This window comes from Pituophis catenifer, unplaced genomic scaffold, assembly GCF_029215685.1.
Source record: "Pituophis catenifer annectens isolate HBS135680 unplaced genomic scaffold, rPitCat1.0.hap2 SCAF_3, whole genome shotgun sequence".
Taxonomy (NCBI): domain Eukaryota; kingdom Metazoa; phylum Chordata; class Lepidosauria; order Squamata; family Colubridae; genus Pituophis; species Pituophis catenifer.
The window spans coordinates 211,229,701-211,245,558 of NW_027256883.1; the positions used below are offsets into that span (position 1 = coordinate 211,229,701).

Here is a 15,858-nt window from a genome sequence, read left to right on the forward strand (position 1 = left end):
TAAATCAATTTTATTGCTTAACCCTGTTCCTCGAAGGGCCGTTCTAAATTTATTTTAAGATGAAAACCTCTTGAGAGTCATTCCAGATTCTAAAACAGACGGAATAAATACATTTCTTTGCAACATAAAAGTACCCACTATTTCCATTATCTTTCCTGCTCATTTCTAGAAAATATAAGCACTTAGAAAATACTTAGAAATAATGCAAGCAATTTATCTGCAGATAAATTGACTAAAAAATTAAAAGATAAAGATCAAACACAAACATGTTTATCCTGGGAAAAATTATATATTTGGCTAGCGAAGAGTAAATCATAACCCAATTGAAAAGAGGAAAGGTATTTATTGAGAAATTTATATTAAACTAAAAAAGTGAGGTCGGATAGACCTAATTGATGTATAAAGAGATATAAGTTGTTCTGTCTCCCTCGGAATATAATGCACTTGCAGATATGTTCGTTATTTGTTATGTTGTCTTGTATGTTATTTATATGGTGTGTTGTTATTTTCTGTTTTTTTTTAATGAAAAATGTAAATAAAGACTGTTTAAAAAAAAAAAGAAAGAAAGAATGCAAGCACTTGGGAAAAAAAACAATGAAACTTCAAAACAATAACAAGAAATAAATCAGGCAGAAGATAATACTCTAATCCAGGAACCACCAAGGAGGGAACTGCACCCTTACCAAATTGGCAGTATAAGCTACTTGCAGCTAACCTCACCATTGATAATGTAACCTAGTTGGATAATAAAATGTCTGCAGGCAAACAACTAAGTTCAGCCATCAAGAACTCCACAGCTAGGGATATTTCTATTGAAATAAATAATTGCATTTGAAAGACAGTCAGTGTGTTTCCATAAATGAACAAAAATTGATGAGTTGCCGTGGCACAGTGGTTAGACTGCAGTACTGCAGACTACTTCCGCTGACTGTTGGCTGACTGCAATTTGGCAGTTCAAATCTCACCAGGCTCAAGGTTGACTCAGCCTTCCATCCTTCCGAGGTGGGTAAAATGAGGACCCAGATTATTGGGGGCAATAGGCTGACTCTGTAAACTGCTTACTGTTTGTAAGTCTGTAAAGTGGTATATAAGTCTAAGTGCTATAGCTATTGCTATTTAAATTACCCATTTTCATTACCCATTTCTCACAATTAGCTGAACCTGCCCATTGAACACCTATGCCCACTAGCTGGAATAGATATCCAATACATGTACAGCAATATTTTTGTTAAATTACCTATAATTTTAAATCTATAGAAATTATTGGAATTGTAAAAATGATCTTTCATTAAAAATTATTATTCCATGCCTCATTATATAATCTATTATAATCATCATCTCGCCTAGAATGCTTGAACAGACTTGTATAAACAGATATTACATTTTATAAAACAATATTGATCAGATATTGCTAGAGGAGATGCTGAAGTACTTAAAGCTGTTGGCCCATAACTGGGTCTCAGGGTCTTTTACTCTTTTTTATTTTAGCCCTGAAGGGGAAGCAGTTAAGATATGGTTCCAATTCCTTCCTTGCAAAATATAGCATGGTCAGCAACACAAATAAAAATGTTGAGCAGGCAACTGTATTTTTAATGTGGGCCAGTGTGCTCACAGTAAAACAAAAAATTACAATAAAGTTATCTTATCTTAAAAATGTTGAAAGCTTACAAGATAAGCTAACCAATTTTTTTCCCCGAAGCCAAACCCAGACAGTTTGTGAGACAGCACAGAGATTCCCTGAAAAATGATCAGATAGACGATTTTATTTGTTTGTTTGTATCCCGCCTTCATTATTTTTTACAAATCGGACCCAAAACCTCAGTAGAGAGCTGTAAACTGCATTGCCTTGTGCTTCTTTTCAGTAAATGAGTTCACGGTCATCAGGAAGAAGTTCAAGTGTCCCTACTGCAGCTTCTCAGCCATGCACCAATGCATCTTGAAAAGGCATATGCGATCCCACACAGGAGAACGACCCTACCCGTGTGAAATTTGCGGGAAGAAATTCACCCGGCGAGAACACATGAAGCGGCACACCTTGGTAAGTTGGGACCTCTAGGGACGTTTCCAGAGGCAAGGAGGGATAGAAACTTGAGAGCTGCGTGAGAGGATGTGGGTGAGCATAGATATGATTGACTGGGGTGCCCATGGGTTTTGCATCCTTCTTTCTATTTATTGGGCATAATTTTTTGCCAACATCGCATGTAATGATGGATTTAAAAATTCATAACAGAACTATGAAAATATTAAATACACTCGAAACCAGAATATGGTTTTAATTTTATTTATTTGTACCCTGCTGTTGTGGCTCCGTTACCTGAGCCTGTGTCATCGGCAGGAGAGGACTCCGAGAGTGAAGGAGAGGAGTTGGCAAGGCCTCCCTCTCCAGGACCCTCCTCTCTGGCAATGCCTTCGGTGTCCGCTGAAGGGCAAGAGATAGGGCCGGGGCCAAGCACGTCTACGCAGCCACAGATGGACAGTGATGAGGGTAATGAGTCTTGGCTGGATCCACGCCAGCGTCGCAGAGATAAGCGTGCGCAACAGAAGAAAAGGCGTGCCCGAGATTAAGCTGAGTCACTGGACCACACCCCACAGGATATAAAAGGGAGTGTGGTGGCCAGTCAAACCTTGTGACGAACAAAGCTGAAAGCTTCCACGCCGGACTTTTTGCTATAGACTTTGCTGGATTATCTCTGGACTTGATTAACTCCGTAATTATTGAGCTGTTTCTTTTGATGTATCAGAAGTGGGGAGAAGTTATCTCTCCTCTTCGTAAATAATAAACTCCTGGCAGGCAGCCACTAGGTTGTTGCCAAGTTCCGTTATCATAAGGAAAAGGATTTTGCCGGCTGGTTTGGTCTTTAACACTTGAACGTCTGTTGGTGTGTGTGCGTGTGATTGGGGACAGAACACCTGCTTTCATTATTTTTTTTATAAATAACTCAAGGTGGCAAACACACACAGTATTTTTTTTCTCCTCATCAGGCGGGACTAATACTCACAGTCTCCTGTGATTGGTGCAAAGTCACCTAGCTGGCTTTTGTGCCTAAGGTGGGACTAGAACTCTCAGTCTCCTGGCTTCTTGCCTGCTGCCTTAACCAGTAGCCCAAATTAAAGAGTAAAATAAAATTAACAACGCATGTTTCATATGAAGAGAATCTACATATTGACTTTTGAGAAGCAGGTTTTTAAAATCCATTCCTGGTGTGTGTATTGCAGAGTTCTTTCTTATTTGCCACTTAGCCTAGCAAACTGACAAATAGTTTGTTTTGTTGTTGGATATCAATATTTATAAAGTAGAGCAATATTTTTTGCCAAATTATGTTATCAGTATTTAGTAAGATATATGTATTGGTAGAGAATATTGCTTTGGGGATAAGTAATGCTCCAAAGATTACTTAAGTAGCTAAATGCTACTTAGCATATAAATGTTACTTTATACTACAAGAGCACTTTTCTATTTTAATGATAATCTTGTTGGCATTTACTTTTCATAGCATTACATATGACTTTTTCTGAATTCTTTTTCTTGAGTGAGCTAAAACGACATACCTGCGGTCACTTTCAGAAATGAATTGTAAATGGAAATAAATGGAGCCTGTAGTACAGTGGACTAAAGCACTGTTATTAACATCTGCTGCTTGCAATTACTGCAAGTTCAAATCTCCCCAGGCTCAAGGTTGACTCAGCCTTCCATCCTTTCAAACGTAGGTTAAATGAGGACCCAGTTTGTGGGGGCAATAAGCTGACTTTGTATAAATATACAAAAGGATGAAGGCTATTGCTTAACATAGTAAGCCGCCCTGAGTCTCCGGAGAAGGGCGGCATATAAATTAAAGCAAAAAATTAAAAAAAAATTTAAAAAAATAAACGGGAAACTTATTGCAGGAAGACAAATTAAGTGATCTGCCTGTTAATCTGGTGATAAGATATTGTACTACAGGTAGTCTTTGATTTACGGCCACAATTAAGCTCAAAATATCTTTTTGCTAAGCCCGGTAGTTATTAAGTGCATTTTTGCTCCATTTTATGACCTTTTTGGCTACTGCAGTTGTTAAGTGAATTTGGCTTCCCCCATTGACTTTGCTTGCTGGAAGCCAGCTGGGAAGGTTATAGCTGATGATCACTTAACCCAGGGACAGTGTCAGTGGTGGGTTTCAAATATTTTTACTACCGGTTCTGTAGGCGTGGCAGGGGAAGGATACTGTAAAATCTCCATTCCTTCCCCAATCCAGGAGAAGGTTACTGCAAAATCCCCATTTCCTCCCGATCAGCTGGGACTCGGGAGGCAGAGAATAGATGGGGGCAGGGCCAGTCAGAATTTTTACTACCAGTTCTCCAAACTACTCAAAATTTCCGCCACTGATTCTCCAGAACTGATCAGAACCTGCTGAAACCCACCTCTGGACAATACAGCTATCATTAATACGTGTCAATTTCCAAGCACCGGAATTTTGATCCTATGTCCGTGGGCATGCTGCCACGGTCATAAATGTGAAAAGCAGTTATAAGTCACTTTTTTCAGTGCCTATGTAAGCCAGTTCCTACACTATTTTAACCGTAGCATTCTTCTAGAAAAGAAGTCTTTTAAAGAGAGGCGTTTCTGGTCCAATTCACACAAACACATTCAAGCAAGCCAGTGAAAGCCCTAGCAAGTTTAGTGTTAAATCTTGGTTATAGTTTTTAGTAGCATATCATGTCATGCATATTCGGTCCATTGGAATACTTTAGGAGTCAGTGTATTCAGTTTGGACCAGTGGGTGGGTTGCTACCAGTTTGCCCCAGTTTGAGCAAATCGGCAGAAGCAGCAGCGGGAGGCTCCGCCAGTGGTGGGTTCCTCCCGGTTCGGTCCGGTTCGGCTGAGCCGGTAGCGGTGACGATATGATGTCACCGAACTGGTTCTCCCCCCCCACCCTCCCAACCCCCCACCCCCCCCCACGTTATTCTTACCTTTTATTTGGTCCCACCCCCAATCTATTGCTGCCTCCTGAGTCCCAGCTGATTACTAGAGGGAAAAAAACTGTTCAAACTCTTGCCGGGGGGGCTTCAAAGGGCCACCCTACAGCTGATCAGTGTTAAAAGCAAACAAATGAGTCGGGTCGTAAGTGCGAGGACTGGTTGTAAGTGCGAGGACCTTCCAGAAACGACTCTGACCAGCTAGCCACGCCCACCTAGTCACATGACCTCCAAGCCACACCCACAAAATAAGCCACGCCCACAGAACGCACGCGAGCGAACCCGTAGCAAAAGTAAGTGAAACCCACCCCCGGTTTGGACTTAAAACCAGGTTAAATCATTAACCATTTAAATGTGCTTTATGAATAGACCAGTGCTTTCCTAATCCATCCCCAAATACTCCTCCAGTAGAAATCTGAGACCTCCTGCCATCCGAATATTTCAAATGCTTCAGATTTTTAAAAGAGAAAAAAAAAATGTGTGCGAAAATTGAATTGAAGAGTGATTTACGGTAGATGGAATCAGTCTTTAAACCATTCTGAAGACTTTCGTAGCAAGATCCAAACATAGGAAGCGCATCCGTGAAAGAAATCCTGTTTCCTCCCAGCTGTTCTCTGGATATCGGGGCAGGATATTTTGCAGACAGCCTGTCTTGCACCCAGTTGCCCTTCTGGAAATGGCTGTCTTCCTTTCCATGGGGAAAAAGTTCAACGCTCAGCTGATACGCCACTGTCTGCTTACCGCAGGTGCAAAGTTGCATCTTGCCTTGCCAAATTGGTGGCATTTTGTAGATGGAAGTTGGGCAGCTAGCTTGTATTGCTTCAACAGCAATGTTTAGGGGCCACTGCACTCTGTTGCCATAGTACCCAGAACCTGCTGCCTTCTTCCTTCCTTCTCTCCACGAATCCGTGTCCATTCGGATGACTGCCCCGGCCATCTGGACATGGGACCAATTGCTCCCAAGATGCCCCTTGATTTGCTCCATCGGGGTGGGCTATGGGTAGCCCGAGATATTAATTCAGCGACAGACACACATGCCTCCAATCTCTTCTTTGTTCTTTCTTGAAACTAAACTCACCGCAGTGGTTGAAATTCAGGTACATTTTGTTAAAAAAAAAAAAATGGAAAATTGCAAGGCATGTACAAGGGGAACAAGCTATCATCAGTTGGTAATGAAAAATAAAAACTATCTGCTCAAAGATGCAAAAAAAAAGGCTTGTATGTTTATGTCCTTTCAAATATATAGGGGTTGTTTTTTGTGGGGAAAATAGGAGCAGAAAGGAGTATTGTTTGTTTGTTTGTTTGTTTGTTTGTTTGTTTAATCAAGCATGTATTTTATGACAGATACAGGTGTAAACATAATTATAAATACATGAAAAGGATACGAATAAAAGAAAACATTAGGACAGGGATGGTAGGCACGCTGGTGCGCTTATGCATGGCCCTTAAAGACCTCTTAGGAATGGGGTGAGGTCTACAGGAGACAGTCTTAGGTTAAAGTTTTGGGGGTTTGGGGAAGAAACCACAGAGTCAGGTAGTGCATTCCAGGCATTGACAACTCTGTTGCTGAAGTTGTATTTTCTGCAATCTAGTTTGGAGCGGTTTACCATGAGTTTGTATCTATTGTGTGCTCTTGTATTGTTTTGGTTGAAGCTGAAGTCGTCATTGGCTGGTAGGACATGGTAGCAGATGATTTTATGTACTACGCATAGGTCAGACCGAAGATGGCGAAGTTCTAAATTGTCTAAGCCCAGAATTTCGAGTCTGGTAGCATAAGGTATTTTGTTGCGAGCAGAGGAGTGGAGGACTCTTCTCGTGAAATATCTCTGGACTCGTTCGATTGTATTAATGTCCGATATGCAATTATTTATTCATTAAATAAAGGAGAATACTTGTAGCTCAGGTTTGGCATTAGGGGCCCTTGGTGCTCTCACAGCTTGCTTGTTTTCCTGCAGACGTTTCCTTACCCAAACTAGGCAACATCATTAGTGTTAGTGATGTTGTTATTAGCACTGACGATGTTACCTAGTTTGGGTAATGAAACTTCTGCAAGAAAACAAGCAAGCTCTGAGAGCACCACGATCCCTCAAGGAGTATTTTGCCTGTTCACCGCCTTGACTTACTTATAAGGTAATAAAGTTGTGATAAAACACTATTATATAAAGAATATTTTATATAATTTGTCCTTTGCTATGCTTTTGTGGCTTAGGGCAGATAATAACCAAGGCCTTTGAAGGCAAAATGAAATGCAATAATAAATATTTGTCTAATCTGTGGTCACTTAAAAAAATATATACATAAAAGTTTCCCCCATCATTGATTATATCTTGCAACAAAACCTCTGAGCAGGGAGAGAATGATTGGCCAGAGTCTGCCTATCGAGATACATGGTTGTGTGGAGGCTTGAAAAGTCTGAAAACCAACGCAATTAATCTCTGCAGTACTTAAAGGAACATAGCCAGGGTTTGATACAATACAGGTAGTCCTCGACTTACAACCACAGTTGAGCCCAGAATTTATGTTGCTAAGTGAGAAATTTGTTAAGTTGAGTTTTGCCCCATTTTACGACTTTTCTTGCCACATATGTTAAGTGAATCACTGTTGTTCAATTAGTAACACAGTTAGCTGTTAAGCGAATCTGACTTCCCCATTGACTTTGCTTGTCAGAAGGTCACAAAACATGATCACATGACCCCGGGGCACTGCAACCAGTTGTCAAGCATCCAAATGTAAATCACGTGACCACGGGGATGCTGCAACGGCCGTAAGTGTGGGAAATGGTCGTAAGTCACTTTGTTCAGCAACGTCGTAACGTCGGTCACTAAATAACAGAATAAAACAGAGTCTACAACCAATGAACTGTCGTAAGTCGAGGACTGCCTGCATAACCTTCCTTACACCCTGAAGACATTTTTCCTTCGCTAATTTACCTGCTTTACCTTTTGTCTTCCTCCCCAGGTTCACAGCAAGGACAAAAAATACGTCTGCAAAGTGTGCAGCCGAGTGTTTATGTCCGCCGCCAGCGTGGGCATCAAGCACGGTTCCCGTCGCCACGGCGTGTGCACTGACTGTTCTGGCCACGGCATGGCTGGCCACTTAGAAGCCGGTGGCGGAGACGGGTCCCCGGAGGGATTGTACGGCCCCGAGGGCCCTTACGCTGAGGACCCCGACGACCTCAAGGCGGAAGGAGACGAAGAGGAGGAAGACGACCTGAAATGGAAAGAGGAGATGGAGATTTCGCAAGACGAGGCCATCTTGGAAAACGACAAAGATGGCGCTGACTCTGCCCCAGAGAACCCTGGGGAGACCGACAAGGATTTCGCTTGGATTTCTTAGGGATTTGGGGGGGGGGGGTTCCTGCCGGTTTGGGGATCGCAGGGTGGGAAGAGCTGTTATCAGGGAAGCTCCAGTAGCCTGCCCATTGTCCCCGTGTATAGAAACGCATTGTGTGTGAAGACTTTTTTTTTTCCCCCCTCAAAGAACATCTGATAAGTTCCCTATCAGATTTTTGCATCAATAAGCATTTTCCCTCGATGCCGTCACTTCCTTCTTTTAAATCCTTCCTACCGTTTTAAAAATAGGAAAAGAAGAAACCCAACCCTCAAATCATTTCAGTCGGAACCGACCAGGTTATATTGCAGGCAGCATGGAGTTTCCTCTCTCAAATATATATATATATATATTTATTATTTTTCCACGGTCAGACTTAACAGAGAGAGAACATGTGCTCCTCCAACGATAATGATCAAAAATGTTTTAAAATAACTACCCTCCCAGCAGCAGGGGAACGTGGTATCAAGGTTACCGGTGGTAAACAAAACAGTGGGAAGCGTTTGAGATCCCAGCCGGAGAGAACAATAGGCTTTGCCGTTTGCAGCAGCCTTCACTAGACTGTTGTCCTCTTTCCCTGGAGTGGGTTGATCAAAGGATTAATTTAGCCCACTGGCATTAGAATAACTTCAGGTTGCTTCCATTTATAACTTGCTTGCTAATGAGGGCAGAGCGAGATACCCACGCCACAAATATGCCCCCTTGTGGCTAAGCCTCAAAAAAATCCACTTTTCTGTCTGGTTTGTGTCATTCAGGGACAGAAGCGAGATTTGAATGGAGCATTGTGGCAGTTTGAGGAACCAAAGAGTTTTCTTGGCCGAAGCTCCATTAAGAAATAGCTGTGTTGGGTTTGTTACTAAGCCACGCATCGAGTAACTACGTCGGCTGGGCCGATCTTTGCCCTTGTGTCGAGTGGGGAACCTGAACAGATCATCTGTGGCACAGTCCCTCTCAAGGAATGAGTTGCTAATCAGTCCACAAGACCACATCGATATATCGCAAGCAAGGAAAATTCCACTTGGTTTCCCAGCCTGGATAGCAGATGCCTTTGACCGCCCTAAGGAAAATCTCACATATTCTTCCAAAGGCCTTAGTACCTCTTTATCTGGAGTTTTAGGATCTGCGCATTTGGGGAAGCAGCCTTCGGTATTTAAACAAGATATTTTGTGACCTTTCTCCTCTGTAATGATTGAATAGGATTTCTGGCTGGTTACTGCTACTTTTCTGGGACAGGTTTAAAAGGGTCATTTGGCCACTTCGTTCTTTTATCTTGGCCTCCTGCATTGAAGCAGAAAAAAATGCATCTGAAACCTCTTGTTCTTAGCTGCAGAACCTGTAGTTTCATTCCGAATACTGTGAGGCTCAAAACCATTACCTGACCTTAAAAAAAACAACTCTCTGAGTCAGAGAGGTCAAACAGTTAAAGGTGCTGATTCCCTCTCTCTCTCTCTCTCTCTCTCTGTGTGTGTGTGTGTGTGTGTGTGATCGGGCAAACCGGTGGCGGCAGTGGGAGGCATGCTCAGAAGGCGCGTGCACCCATGAGTGAACCGGTAACAACGGGTTTTTGAAACTCACTACTGGTGTGCATGCATGTGTGTCTAACTAGTAACATAGGGTCTGTGTATTGTCAGATCTGATCACAAAGGTAACATATCATAATTTCTAAAGAGTAATATATCCTTTCCTTCTCTGGCACTTTTTCTAACTTTTGGAATCTTGAAATGTTTTAATAATGTAACCTAAGGAGTTGGGAACATCCTAGTTTCAGAGTTTTGTTTCATTTTCTCTTATTCCTTTTCAATTGTAGCTGCTTCGTAAGTCAATGGAGGAGGGAGAAGTGTACAAGAATGAAAGACACCTGGCATTGTTAATCCTCCAGAAAGAATCACCTTAATGTTTCTAAAAGAGAGAAAGTGAAAGAAAAGCATCATTTCCTAGTTAAAGAACTTCCAACGCAGGTTTGTAGAGGAGCACCCTTGGCTTAACGTACTACACCCAGTTAGAAAATGAGTGCAGAAGAGGTGCCGAATTGCAGGGGGTTGTACTTACGATTATTATTTTTTTTATTTATTAAATTTGTATGCCGCCCATCGCTCTGCAAATAACTCTGGGCAGCTTATAATGTTATAAATAACTGAATAAAACAGTTACAGAATTATAACATTAAAACATCAAACGCTGAAACATTAAAAGTAACTTTAGATAAAAAGAACCAATCCATAGATGGGATGGAGGTGAGATCTTGTACTGGTTTAGTAGCCACTTCCAAAATAGGATGGCCCTATCGGGAGCCCTAAGTCAGCTGGCAGAGCCAGGTTTTCAAGCTTTAAGGTAGCATTATCCATCCGGTGATCATGACAAGAAAATGCACCTGGGCCTTAATGCATCAATGCAGTAATGTTGGTCTCCTATTTTGAAACACACCCTGCTTCAAACGGTGCGTATACTTGTAGTACTTATATCTAATCCAACTGGAGATCATGGAAAGATAGAAAATAATGGATTAAGAGCAGGGGTTGGTTCTACATTTTTTTTACTACCGGTTCTGTGGGCGTGGCTTATTTTGTGGGTGTGGCTTGGAGATCATGTGACTAGGTGGGCGTGGCTAGCTGGTGAGAGTCATTTCTGGAAGGTCCTCAAACTTACGACCAGTCCTCGCACTTACGACCCGACTCATTTGTTTGCTTTTAACACTGATCAGCTGTAGGGCGGCCCTTTGAAGCCCCGCGGCAAGAGTTTAAACAGGTTTTTTTCCCTCTAGTCATCTGCTGGGACTCAGGAGGCAGCAATAGATTGGGGGTGGGACCAAATAAAAGGTAAGAATAACGTGGTGGGGTGGGAGGGCAAGGGGGGGAGAACCGGTTCGGTGATGTCATATCGTCACCGCTACCGGCTCGGCCAAACCGGACCGAGAGGAACCCACCACTGATTAAGAGCAATAAAATTGTCTGCTTGTGCTTCTATAGGCTGCCCCAAAGACTGAATGGGCTCCATGCCAGGCCTCCTGCAACTTAATTTGCAAGGCGGATTGTTTGTATTTCCCCTAAAAGGGCTTCAAATCCAAAGACTGACAATCCATGGCAGTAGCAACTGATCGGTGCTAAAAGGCTCCCCATTTAAATTTTGCATTTCTCATTGGGGAGGTCCGAGCAAAAATTACACTCCAGTTTGCACTAAGAAACAGCTTCCTCCAAGCTGTATATTTTACCTATCTTTGTTTCATTACATAACACAGCTCCGCTGTTTCCTTCTTCCTTTACTGGGGCAGAGCTTGTGCAGCAAAGAGAACCGAGAGGGGAATTTAAGAAACATGCTGTTCTGCCTATGTCTTTTTCCAATCTTATCATCCCCATCATAGTTTTCATATTTCCCACACTCCATTCGTTGGAGGGTTGCGGTTTAAGCTACTGTTTCCTTGAAGTCAAAAAATGCATTTATTGCCTATATTGACCCAACGTGCTTAACATAGTTACTGCACCAACTTGTTTTCTGAGTTTACAGAATAATTGAACCATAAACTAACCTAATAGAATTCAGAGCACCTGTTAAGACACCAAAACCAAGGTTAAAATTAACCAGGTTTAGCATCGAACCACGAGACAAGCAGCATATAAGTTTGATAAATAAATAAACGTCTGTGGAGATTCTCAGTCATTCAGGTCATAGTTGTCTCAAAAGTGCTTTTTCAAAAGGCAGCTGGTCTGTTTTTTCCTTAAAGAAGATGTTTCACTTCTAATCTAAGAAGCTTCATCGGATCGTCAGTTTTAAAATAATTAAATAAAGGTATAAATGCAGATGTTAAGTCTGCCTCTGTCCTGGTTAAGCAGATTGGAGAAAATAACAGCTTTTGCATGAATGTGGGATGCTCGGTGACTGGAACAGATGATGGACTTCTTTGAAGTTGTAAAACCGCGTGTTCAGTTAACCGTTGAGAAAACATCTAACCAAATATTTTCAAATGAAAGAAGGGCGAATGGGAGGGGAAGGAGTAGTTTTTAACAGATCTTCGCGACTTCTTGCATTTTATATTGTATTTTAACCGGAGGGCAATATTTTAAGCTTAGGTTTTTGTATACTTTTTTAAAAGGCTTGGAAAAATCGGCAAATACACCTGCCTCACTGAATGCGAAACACAAGCCTTTTCTTCAGTTTCTTGACTGTCTTTGCCTTAGCAACTTTCTCATTTATCGATGATGCTTCCAAAAGCATTCTTGAGATTCAGTTCCCTCTTGGTTCCATCTCAATGGGCATCTTTTTTAAAAAATCAACGACAGCTGGGTTCAAATTCAGATATTTAAGGGGGGACAATTTTCAGGTTTTGGAGACATTCCATTTCCCTCCTATCCGGACCTGAGAATTGGATTTCCCACTCTTCTGCCTTATTCAAGTAGGTTTTATTTCCAATTACGTATATGAAGTGCAATCCTGTACAAAAAGAGGGATGTGGGAGGACACCTAATTTCTCCTGGATCTTTCCTTGTGCCTTCTCCTCCCTCTGTCCTTGTAAGTGTGTGGTCAAAATTGGTTCCCAGTTGGTCTAATCTGCAATCCTAGCATATAACTGAGGCAAAAGATTTGAATACAATCCACCTAACCCTGGTCTCTCTAAGTCACTGTCTTGTTCCCTTTTCCTCCCTATTCCATGCTGGTTAGGTTTTACTTATTATATTTTGAAGAGACTATTTTGTGTTTGTTGTTTTCTCTCTTTTCTCTCTCTCTGCTTAAAATAGTGGGCTCTTTGCTTTTGCGGCTGTTTATCAGCAACGCAGAAGAGAAGCAAATACATTAAAGTCTGTAAAGTTATCGCTGATGTCGTTGCAATGCTCTTGTCTTCGCGTGCCCACAAGGGACACACCTGCAGATTTTTAGGAACCAAATTCGGTGGAAAATATGATGCTTGGTGTTGAGCCATCGGGCCTGGCTGTGTTTTATATTCCACGAATAGAGAGCTTTTGAGAAAGTGGCTAACATCTTGGGAGTTTCTGAACAAGGAAACCTAACCTTTGTGGGGCATAAGCCATGTTGCACAACTTTTAAGAGTCGTGATGGCGCAGTGGTTAGAATGCAGCACTGCAAGCTCACTCTGCCCACTGCCAGGTGTTCGATCCTGACTGGCTCCAGGTTGACTCAGCCTTCCATCCTTCTGAGATCGGTAAACTGAAGACCCAGATTGTTGGGGGGGAAATATGCTGACTCTGTAAACCGCTTAGAGAGGGCTGTGAAGTGCCGTGAAGGGGTATATAAGTCTTAAGTGCTATCGCTATTTTGTCCACCTCATGGGATCCTACCTAGGAGAGAGGTGCAGTGGCCTAGAGATGGAGCTCTCACCTCACAATCGGGAGGCTGTGAGTTCGATCCTAGGTAGAGGCAGATATTTCTGTCTCTGGGCACAATGAGAATATATCTGCTGAACAGAACTCCGCATTGGCGACAGGAAAGGCATCGGGCCAGTAAACAGCTCCATTCAGTTGCCCAGACTCCACCCCGCAAGGGATTATGGGGTTGTTAAAAGATGATGATGATGATGATGATGATGATGATGATGGGATTCTACCGAGGAGGCATTGTTATGGGTTGTTCTTTCTGCAGTTACTCTGTGAGCTGCTAGAATAGAGTTCTATCAATCTTGCGCAATCCTAATCCTCAACGGAGCTCTTGCCGACTTGAATGTGATTCTTGCTTTGTTCTGCAAACAAGCCGGGGATGTTTGCTGTTCTAGCAGTTGCCGTGATCCGTACAAAAAAAGGGCAAAATGCCAAAGGAAATCAAAAGGCCGGGCTGGCACGTTGCGCTAGACTTAACATGTTGTGTAAATCCAGCCCTGGGAGTTCGTAAACATGGATTTACGGCTGGCTTTTGATTTTGGATGAGGAATGATTAGGCGTGGATTGGGAGGTGTTTTGTTTTTTTTTTTTAAAAAAACTACATTTTGGGTCTTGTGCTTTACCTTTTGGGTGTTCGGCGCCTCAAAATGCCAGGAGACCTCGCCCCTAAATTTTCAGCAATTAATAGCCAGCTATGGATAGAGGACCAAATAGAAAAGAGGCTCAGGTGCTGTATGCAGCCTATTTTATGGCCAATTATGGATTATTCCAGAGTTCCCCAACCTTTCCGGCTTTGCGGACCAGTGGGGGGGGCATGAGGGGGGATTCCGTGTGAACGGCAGGCGCTCACGCATTTGCCCGCCACTTCCGTGGCCCAGGTCCAAATGGCTCAAAGCCCGGGAGTGGGCCGCAGCCCCTGGAGTTGGGAACCCCTGGGTTATTCAATAGTAAACCAGGGGGAAAAAATATATTCAGTCTGGGCGATTTGAAGATTTGACGAGAGGCACTGATGGGTGCTATAGTACTTCTGGCTGCCTACCAAGCATTAGAGCTGCATTTGCTCACTGTGGCAACTTAAAGAAGTCTGGACTTCAATTCCCAGAATTCCCCAGCCAGCATGGATGGCTGGGGAATTCTGGGAGCTGAAGTCCAACGTCTTAAAGTTGCCAAGATGGGTAAGCATTAGAGGAAGGATGATGTTAGAATAAAATAGAGCTGGAAGGGATCTTGGAGGTCTTCTAGTCCAGCCCCCTGCTCAAGCAGGAGATCCTATTTCATTTCAGACAAGTGACTGTCCAGTCTCTTCTTTAAAACCTCCAATGATGAAGCACCAACAACGTCTGAAGGCAAACCGTCCCACTGGTTAATTGTCCTCACTGTTAGGAAGTTTCTCTTCAATTCCAGGTTGCTTCTCTCTTACATTAGTTCCCATGCATTGTTTCTTGTCCTTCCCTCTGGTGCTTTGGAGAATAATTTGACCCCCTCTTCTTTGTGGCAGCCCCTCCAATACTGGGATTCTGCTATCATGTCCCCACCTGGCCCTTCTTTTCTCTAAACCAGCTAAACTCAAATCCTGCAATTGTTCTTCATATGTTTTGGTCTCCAGGACTTTGATCTTCTTGGTTGCTCTTCTCTGAACTTTTTCCAAAGATGTGACCCACAGGGCTGGCCCTATCATTAGACCAGAGGTCTTCAAACTTGACAGCTTTAAGACTTGTGGACTTCAACTCCCAGAATTCTCCAGCCAGCTATGCTGGCTGGAGAATTCTGGGAGTTGAAGTCCACAAGTCTTAAAGCCAGGGGTGAAATCCAGCAGGTTCTGGAGAACAGGTAGCAGAAATTTTGAGTAGTTCGGAGAACCGGCAGATGCCACCTCTAGCTGGCCCCAGAGTGGGGAGGGAATGGGGATTTTGCAATATCCTTCCCCCAGGAGTGGGGTGGGAATGGAGATTTTGCAATATCCTTCCCCCAGGAGTGGGGTGGGAATGGGGATTTTGCAGTATTCTTCCCCTGCCACGCCCACCAAGCCACGCCCACAGAACCGGTAGTAAAAAAAATTGGATTTCACCACTGCTTAAAGCTGCCAAGTTTGAAGATCTCTGCATTAGACCATTCCCTGGCGGGGGGGGGCACGGGGAGAGATTGGGGTGATGAGCGCTACAGTCTGCTTGTCATTTCGACTATCATACACAACCGTTCCTGAAATCTTTGGACTGCTACCTCAACCGTGCTAAGGGAAACTTTTTCACCA

At 42.9% G+C, this 15,858-nt stretch overlaps 1 protein-coding gene across 2 annotated transcripts in view; it reads left to right on the forward strand.

Annotated features, from left to right (window-relative positions):
* ZBTB46 (zinc finger and BTB domain containing 46) overlaps positions 1-8,289 on the forward strand; it is a 61,470-nt gene extending 53,181 nt beyond the window's left edge. For both annotated transcript variants that reach the window (XM_070941828.1, XM_070941827.1), the window contains exons 4-5: positions 1,863-2,038; positions 7,912-8,289. In XM_070941828.1, the coding sequence (XP_070797929.1) occupies positions 1,863-2,038; positions 7,912-8,289 (554 nt within the window). The remainder of the gene's footprint in view (positions 1-1,862; positions 2,039-7,911) is intronic.
* Positions 8,290-15,858: the final 7,569 nt, after the last annotated feature.